Source organism: Myotis brandtii, unplaced genomic scaffold, assembly GCF_000412655.1.
Source record: "Myotis brandtii unplaced genomic scaffold, ASM41265v1 scaffold96, whole genome shotgun sequence".
NCBI lineage: Eukaryota > Metazoa > Chordata > Mammalia > Chiroptera > Vespertilionidae > Myotis > Myotis brandtii.
Genome location: NW_005371972.1, coordinates 1,222,648 through 1,232,387, shown reverse-complemented (window position 1 = coordinate 1,232,387; position 9,740 = coordinate 1,222,648). Strand labels below are relative to the sequence as shown.

The 9,740-nt window shown below is 35.8% G+C and overlaps 1 protein-coding gene across 1 annotated transcript in view; it reads right to left on the bottom strand.

The window, feature by feature from the left end:
• Positions 1-9,740, bottom strand: part of SPEN (spen family transcriptional repressor) — a 64,860-nt gene that overhangs the window by 19,348 nt on the left and 35,772 nt on the right. Inside the window, exons 3-5 of the mRNA XM_005886185.2 lie at positions 8,668-8,828; positions 6,046-6,246; positions 3,406-3,557 (exon numbers count right to left, since the gene is read on the bottom strand). Coding sequence (XP_005886247.2) covers positions 3,406-3,557; positions 6,046-6,246; positions 8,668-8,828 — 514 coding nt within the window. The remainder of the gene's footprint in view (positions 1-3,405; positions 3,558-6,045; positions 6,247-8,667; positions 8,829-9,740) is intronic.

The following is a 9,740-nucleotide window of genomic DNA, read 5'->3' as shown; positions in this document are numbered from 1 at the left end:
TTTATAAATAAATAAATAAATAAATAAATAAATAAATAAATAAACAAATAAATAGAAATACTATCTATGTTGGGGTTGGGTGGAGGAATTGAGCAAAAAAGGAAAAAATAAAAGAGACTGAACTCATGGACATGGACAACAGTGTGATGTTTGTGGGATGAGGAGGCAGAGAGGTGATGGAGGTGAAAGAGGGCACAGAGGGAATAGATGGTGATGGAATAAATTAAAAGCTAAAATAATATTAATAATATTTGAGAAGAGTAAAAATAACAAAGAAATCAAGTTTTCAAAAGTGATTAATAATATGCAGTTCTAAAATAGAAGACTCATTCTTTTCTATCAGTGTATCTCACTGAACCAAGCCTGGTGACTGATAAATATGGTAATGATCTCTCATATCCAATATGAATTGATATATAAATACCCAAACTACTTTGTGAAAATGCATCAGAACACCATCCCTGGGTTAAAGAAAAACTCTATGAAGGAACACCACCATCTCTTTGGAATGCTCAAATCCTGTAGTCCCACTCAGACTGATCCTGCCTGGAGGAGGTGGTGAAAAAGAACCTAGCTTACACAGGAGAATGGTCCAGAGAAACCAGACACTTGGAGGGCAAAACGTTGACTTAAACAATAATCACCTGGACCATATATTGCAGAGTAAGTATTATGATTATCTAAGCCTCCTTAAGGGTCACAAGTCAATAATCAAAACCTGAAATAGCAAAATGAATGTATTTAAAAGCTGTATGATGGGTCCTTTAAAAATAACCAATAATTTATACTCAAAATTGTTGTAAGTAATGGTAAGCAATCACTTTGATTTTCACTATTAAGTAGAATGCAATAACCCAGGATAACTCTACTGAAGAGAAACAATCTCCAAAGAATATGGTGGGTAGACTTACTACCAGGTTCTTTCTGGCTATAGCATAATCTGTTATCTGACTATTTCCCCAAAGTTTGTGTTTCATTAAAATAGTGATAACCATGAGCAACTGCAAACATGATGAGATTATGGTTTCCAAAAAGAATACTGATATGTCCACCTTAGTGAGAAGCATAGCTCTCAAACACAAGTATTCTAATTTTAGCAACCTTGGTGATAAACATGTACCCATGTGTCCAAATAAAACTTTTTATACCCCTCCAAAATTTAAAGTAGCAGTTACATTTGAATAAAAGTATATCTGAAAGCTTTATCAATTCATAGACTCATGAATGACAAGGCAGAAAAAGCTGAAGTTCAGATAGTAATGTGAACTCCAAGTCACTCATCTAGGTAGGCAATATAACTAGAATTAGAGTACACCACTACACACATAAAAAAATAAAAGAACTTTAAAAAATCAAAATAACTTAAAAAGAGAGTAAGATGAATATTTTGCTGGTATATTTCTCTAAATATATTATCTCTGCTTTTTCTTTACTTTCTACCAATCACTTCATTCTCTTGCCCCTCCCCCAGTAAAATGAGGTTTTACATCAGCCATAGACACAAATAATGTTTTAGTCATGGGACTAGATTATGCCATTTAAAAAGGGGGGACCCCCCGCTGGCCAATTTGCTCAGTGGTTAGAACATCGGCCTGTGAACAGAAGAGTCATGGGTTTCATTCCCAGTCAAGGGTATGTACCTCAGCTGCCCCCGTAGGGGTATGTGCAGGAGGCAGCCAATTGATAGATCTCTCACATTGATGTTTCTCTCCCTCCCTCCCTCTCCTACCTCCCTTACACTCTCTCTAGGAATCAATGGAAAAAATATCTTCGGGTGAGGAAAATGAATGAATGAATGAATGGATCTTTTGCTTAGCGCATTAGTGTATAATAGTGATTTTCAATTGGTGTGTTAACAAGAGGCACAACTGATGTGCTTCAAGAATTTTTTAATATGTTTTTATTGATTTGAGAGAGAGAGAGAGAGAGAGAGAGAGAGAGAGAAACATCGATTCTGCCTCCAGCATGCCCCTACTAGGTCTCAATCCCATGACCCAAACATGTGCCCTTACCAGGAATTGAAATGACCTTCTGGTACATTGGGAGGACAGTTAACCAAGTGAGCCACACTGGCCAGGGCTGCCATAAGGATTTTTAAAACATGCAATACCTGCCTATTTAGTGAGGGGCGCTGACCTCTTTTCCTTTAGATTGTCAAATAAAAAAATGACAACAGCTAATTCAATAGTCGTCTAGTGTGAATGAATCAAAATTACACCTATTTTTTTGTGTGCTGCAGAATTTTAATAATTAGTTTATGGGTTCCATGAGATGAAAAAGGTTAATTGCTGGTATACAAGATAGATGGATAGACAGACAAAAGGACACACACACATCTGAAAAGATTAGTAAGAGCTATTCCTACCTATAACATTTTTAAATACAGTACAAATATACTAGGGCAACTTTTTTGTTATTAATATAAAGAAAATCTAAAAAATCAAGAAGTAACTTCCCTATTTTTTCTATCACAAAACAGTACATCCCCCTATAAGGGGTCAATGGGGAAATAAAGGGACAAATGTAATACTTTCAACAATAAAAGATTTTTTTAAATTTTTTAATAAAATTAAAACAAAAAACAGTATATCTTAAGAGCTGTAACCAAACTATGTTTTGAGCAGTCAAAATTTTTTAATAGGTTTTTATTAATTTCAGAGAGAGGAAGGGAGAGGGAAAGAGAAATAGAAACATCAACGTTGACAGAGAATCGTTGATCAGCTGCCTCCTGCATGCCCCACACTGAGGATCAAGCCTGAAACCCAGGAATGTGCCCTGACAGGAAGTCAAACCAAATCAAACCATGACCTCCTGGTTCATGGGTCGATGTTCAACCACTGAGCCACACCAGCCAGGCCAAACTATTTTCACTATAAACTGACTCAAGTTTTGAGCCATGGGAAACAGAAAAACCCTTCTACTCCTAAACCTAACTATGACTTGCCTAATATAAAAAGTGATTCTAATTAAAATTTCAAAATAGAACTGAGCTTCCAGCATGATATCCATGTTCTAGTAATCCCCAAGGTGCTTTCTGATGAGCACCGTGGTAACACAATAGTCATACACTATTCTGCTGCTTCTTTCTTACAAATATATTTTCTCTTCCAGATTTCCCTTTCAATCCACAGGACTAGAGATGGCACTGAAACAGCACCCAATAGGAAAAGGAAGATAGAAAAACTGGATAGGAAAATATATATGTAAACAAAATAAAGACAAATATACATTATGCATTTTTACATATACACATAAATACTCTCCAGTGGGTTTTGCTAGATCATGTTTTAGCGAGAGTTAAATTAAAATAGGACAAATTAAAAAAACATTCATTACACCATCTAAATATCATCTTTCCAAATATAATCTGTAACTTTGCTTTGTCTTATGAAAAAGACAACATACCACAATTTCACCAAAGCGCTGGAAGATGTTTCGAAGATCATGGTAAGTAGTGGTTTTTTCAAGGTTGCCAATAAAGAGGGTTCTTGTTGCTTTGGGATGAAATTCATCTATCCTTTCATCCAAAGGGCGAAATTCATTTTCACTTTCTGTTTCTATAAGTGGGATGGGGGCAGAGTAAAAAGAGAAGAGTGTTTTGATGTGTATTTATATTTATATATCATAGGGGAAAATCTACATTTACGAAAGTAAGTCTCTGAAACATTGGGCTTGAGTACTCATACAATCTGAAAAATTATACACACCTTCAGAAATAGCAAAAGAAGAATACAAAGGCTAATGAACTTGTCCCAAAAGTAGGGGGAAGTAACACTTTGATTTTTAAAATAGGAAAGTGGACGGAATTTCAATCTGCAAGTTGATTTGTTGAAAAAATAATCACTTAACACAGAAATTTATTTTAAACCCCAGAAAAATGGTAATTATTTTAGCCTAATCTTAACACATCGTGGATGGATCACGAGAATTCTTGTTTCATATTACACAGTGTTTTACAAAGTATCATGCTTTAAAAAGATATTAGCTTGTAAGAACATGTAATAAATAACTTCAAAATGCAATGGGTATTTAATTTTAAAGCATGCCTTTAATATTTATGTAAAATGCTGTTTGTACTCATTCAATAGAAATTTATCTGGCCACTGGGTAAAGCTAGCAATAAAACGACCGGTCCGCAATGTGTTAAGTTCCAAAATTATGTTGCAGGCTCTCAACGTGGAGTATAAACTATACATAAAACTCAAATGAAATCAGTCCAGCTTCATTACTTAATTTACTTTCAACATTTTATGAAATACTTAAGATTTTACATTTGTCCTACTAATCATAATCAACACAACCCAAATTCCTGTCTCAATGCAGCAAATTTTAGATACAAAAATAATAATTGCATGATAACGGACTGAAACAACACTTATGAAATATCTTCTTTTGGTGGTGTACAGACCTCAATGACAACTAGAAAAAGACTAAATGACTCTTTAAGAGGTCCTTGACCTAAAGAAGAAATCAGCTCCATACATTTCAATACAAAACATTTATGACAAATCATCCAACAGCAGAATTCCAACCAAGTCTCTATATTCAAATTTGATTGCCATCCCATTAAACAGGTGTTTCATGTTGTCCCATCTTGAAAAGGTAGCTTCAACTTTCCTATGCTTGAAATTAACCAAACTTCTCAAAATCTTCACGGGTAGGTGATTAAAACCCAATTACATCCTGAGTTTTAGGTAAATGTTTTAGATAAAATGCTTTTTTACTGTAAAAATCTCGAGCTAGCCTCACCACTTGGATATCAGTTAGTCATCTCTCAATAATGACCCTAAATTAGATCCTCACTACTTACATAAGATCCTCACTAATTATATATGTCAGTTCCTTAAGAATAGATGACATTCTAAATATAATTCCAAATGTGTTAAATAAGAACTGCACTTAACCCAGTATAACTTAGGGCAGTATCTCAAAACTAGCAGAGAAGTGGGAACATGAAGACATAACCTAGAATTCCTTTGAAAAGATAATATTCCTCTGAATTAGTGTTTTATCACAAAATTATGCACATTTTACATTATTCACTCTAACACCTCTGTGTCTGTTTTAATACACCAATAACATTCTTTTCAGGAATATTACTTTTCCTCTTAATTAAATAAAATAAATAACTAAGAAAATGAGCGATGTTTACCTTATAAATTCAAAACTCAAAGTTTAGTCTTAAAGTTCATCTCAGCTACATAATGGGACTGTATAATTTTAACATTTCTATTCATTTCTTTACAAATTTACTCACAAGATGCCTTAAATTAGGGGTTCCCAAACATGCATATGTGAATTCTGAACCAGCAAGCTGGGGTAGGGTCCAAGAGTCTGCATTTTAAACAAGCTCTGCAGGTGATTCTAAACTGGAGAAAACATTGGCCCAATCCATGCCTGAGAAGACTTCCTGCCCTATAATAGGCCTTTCAGGTAAGTTCAAGCTAATAAAATGTCCCCTTGAAATTCTCAATGGGTCACACTAAGTTAGCCCTGCTTTTCCATCACTATCTTTAAGGTCATAGAAGACAGAATAACAGATCCAATTGTGCTGGGCATAATGGAAATAAAACTGGTCTAACTAGCCCCTCAAATCCATATAACAAGTAATTTATTTTTAAATTTAATCCAGGATAATTCTGTTGTTATTCTCCTAGAAACTATTTCCTTATCTCAATCAAGTTAATCCATTTGGAAAGCAGGACGCAATAAGGGGCTAAACTCTGCCTTTCAGTCACTCCTATTAAAAGTCAGCATTTCTGCCCTAGCTGGAGAGCTCAGTTGGTAAGAGCATTGTCCTGACATGCCAAGGTTGTGGGTTCAATCCCTGGTCAGAGCACATACAAGAAGCAACCAATAAATCATTTTTTTTTTTAAGTCAGCATTTCTCCCTTATAGAAACACAACAATTTTTACCCTCCCTAACTAAAACAACAGTTTATTAAGCTGAACAATAAATAAAGCTGGAATAGTGTCCACATTTAGAATACTATGCTGCTGTTTCATAGGCTGGAATACAAATTACACAAATTCCTTTTCTCTTACCTGGCCCTATCCATGCTGTTACTTCAATCTGCATGCCAAAGAAAAGTTTTCCTTTTGATGCAGTCAATGCTTTTTCTTGGTCCTCTTGCTGTCGAAAGAATACCAGGCCATACCTCTCTTCTGAAGCTCCATGTATTTGCACTGAAGTCACCTTTCCAAATTTCTTAAATTCATGGAAAAGGCCATCTTTAAGGCTTGTATCTAAATCGCCAAATAAAAACAAGTTGCTTATTTTTCTAATTTAGTTACAACTCAATAAGTAAGCTAATTATTAGCCTGATTTTTAACCTAAGTTTTGTTAGTATTAAAACATTATGTTTTCAAACACAATAACTCTAAAAGGTATTTTGGAGATTACTGAACAATTCTGAAATAAACTGAGTATTAGAAGATTTATTGATTTTTTAAAAAAAATCTGGAGTATAGCGTAAGGGGAGTTTATTTTGCTACTCCTACTTTTGGTTATGTTTAAAACTTTCGCCCAGCTGGTGTGGCTCAGTGATTGAGCATCGACCTATGATCCAGGAGGTCACCGTTCAAATCTTAGTCAGGGCACATGCCTGGGTTGCAGGCTCGATCCCCAGTGGGGTGCATACAGGAGGTAGCCAAGCAATGATTCTTTTTCATCATTGATCTTTCTATTTCTTTCTCCCTCTCCCTTCCTCATTGATCTATTTCTTCCTCCCTCTCTGAAATCAATAAAAAATATTTTTTAAAACTTTCATAATAAAAACTTTACATACATGAAAACAACATATGTAAAACTTTTAACGACTTCAAAAAGAAAACCATACTTCTAGCTTCCCAAGCATCGTGTCAATGATAAAAATGTGTGGGAAGTGGCATGCAACATCCTAAACAACTTTCAGGCATTTTACAGATGAATCATGCCATCTGGGGGTCCTGTGTTAATCTGCTTCATCATAAGAATCAAGATTATATAAAAAGACAAGCCAATTTTACCCTCATCTATTCCTAAATTACCAAGTAATCTAAATCAAAAGCTCATCAACATTTGTGTCTCAATATCTCTATTCACAAACCTGGTATGCAGATTTTATAGGCTGTTTTATTTTATTTTTTAGAGGAAGGGAGGAGGATAGAGAGATAGAAACATTAATGATGAGAGAGAATCATTGATTGGCTGCCTCCTACATGCCCACACTAGCAATCAAGCTAGCAACCCAGGCATATGCCCTGACCACAAATCAAACTGTGACGACCTGGTTCATAGTTCAACACTCAACCACTAAGCCACGCCAGTGGGGCTATAGACTGTTTTTTGTTTTTTAAGGCTAGTCAAGTGTAGCAGTGGGAGTGGAGAAGGAACAAAGAAATCTGTAACTGGCTGTAATCAATTAGTTGTAAGACACCACTGCACTCCAACCAGCTGTGTTTTAACAAATAAGTTAAGTAATCACTGAAATGCACTTAGCCAAGAAATATTTAGTTTGATCTTTTTCGTTTTGACCATACATATGTTGTTTTCATAGGTAATATGCCTAATATAGGAATAACAGTATATTGTGGTCAATTGTCATTTTAAAATATCAGGAGTAAAGGAAAGACTATAGTATAGCTTTTCACTAGACTTTTCCATTATTCATGATTTTCCTCATTTAAACTCTTAATATTTTTTTAAAATATATTTCTGTTGATTTCAGAGAGGAAGGGAGAGGGAGAGAGGTAGAAACATTAATGATGATGAGAGAGAATCATTTATTGGCTGCCTCCTGCATGCCCCTACTAGGGATCGAGCCAGCAACCCAGGCATATGCCTTGACGGAGAATCGAACTGTAACTTCCTGGTTCATAGGTCGACACTCAATCACTGAGCCATGCCAGCCAGGCAAACTCTTAACTTTTTTGAAATGGGTTTCCTATCATAATTTTATGTCCAAAATTATTTCACATAACATAGGACTCCAGAGCAATATAATAAATCTAACTAAAAATAGTATTTCTACATTTTCATCATAACAAATTTCCCCTAACATTAAAATATTTAATCCAGCCTAGTGTCTAGGCTGGATTAAATATGTAACAACCTAGACACTACATAAAATTATAATAATAACCACTTGCTTTTTCTTACATGGCATTAGATGTTAATGAACCACAAGAACAAAGCTTATTGCGCATGGAAGGGGAAGAGTTAGAGGGATGGAGCAAAGTAAAAAAAAAGAGAGAGAGAACTCATGGACATGGACAACAATGTGATGATTGGGAGGGGGAAGTGGAGGAAGAGGGCATAGCGGAAATAAATGGTGATGAAAAACAAAATTTTTTTAAAAAGCTTGTTGTCCCCAGCCGGTGTTGCTCAGTGGTTGCGCATTGATCCATGAACCAGGAGGTCATGTTTGATTCTTGGTCAGGACACATGCTGGGGTTTCTCGCTCAGTCCCCGGTAGGAGGCATGCAGGAGGCAGCCAATCGAAGATACTCTCTCATCATTTATGTTTCTCTCTCTCTCTCTCTCTCTCTCTTTCCCTTCCTCTCTCTGAAATCAATTTTTTAAAAAACCACCATAAAAAAAAAACACTTGTCACAACGAAGTATAGAATTCAAGTTGCTTAGTCTCTCATTCCCCAACAGCAACAGAAAAAAAAGTATAGTTTTTACCTGTAGAGCGTACTGGAAGATTCTGAACTTTGATCCCAAAACTTTTACGGGGCTCATCTTTTTCCAGGGATGAAAGCAACTGGGAAGTGGGTGCGGGGACTGCTGCGGATTGAACTGACCGGGCTGGAGAGTCATCACTTGAACTACTGCTAGAATCAGTGCTGCAGAAGGGCAAAAAAAACTTCAGTGAAAAGAGAAACAAAATACTGGAGCATATAAAACTTCTTAGAATCAACAAGTTGGCAACAATTAAAAGGTCTAAACTTTAGGCCTGAGACTTTAGGATGCCCTACCTTCTCCACATCCATTTCATACTGTACCTTCAGAGATAGCAGAAGACAGCAAACAGTGGCCTGACAATGTGGAGGCAAAATAAACAATCTTTTACATTACCACATGCCACCTAAAGGCAAATGTTTCATTCTTGAATGCAAAATTTGAATAATTTTTCCAAGTAAATAAGACTAATGAACACAATTCACTTAAGGGTCATAATAATAATAGAACAGTGGATATATGGGTTATTGATTCAGAGACATCAATTCAAATCTTAGCTTAGACATACAGTAGGTACTCTTGGACAAGTCACTTAAGCTCTTACTAAAGCCTCAGTTTACACATCTATAAAACAGAAATAATAATAATAGTATCTATCTCATAGAGTTAGGAATTAAATAAAATAACCCACATACTTGTATGCATGCATATAAGCATAACCAATGGACACAAGACACTGGGGGGTAGGGGAGGCCGGGGGAAGGTCAAGTAAAAAAAAAGGAGACATATGTAATACTCTTTGTAATACTTTAAGCAATAAAACAAAATTTAAAAAAATAATAATAAAATTAAAAAAAAAAAACCCACAGGTTGCCCTGGCTGACATGGGTCACTGGTTACGGCATCAGCCCACACACAAAGGGTCTTGGGTTCGATTCCCAGACAAGGGCACATAGCTGGGTTGCAGGTTCCATCCTCAGTCCCAGTTGGGGTGCATACTGGAGACAACCGATCGATGTGTCTCACATCAATGTTTCTCTCTCTCTCTCTCTCTCTCTCTCTCTCTCTCTCTCTCT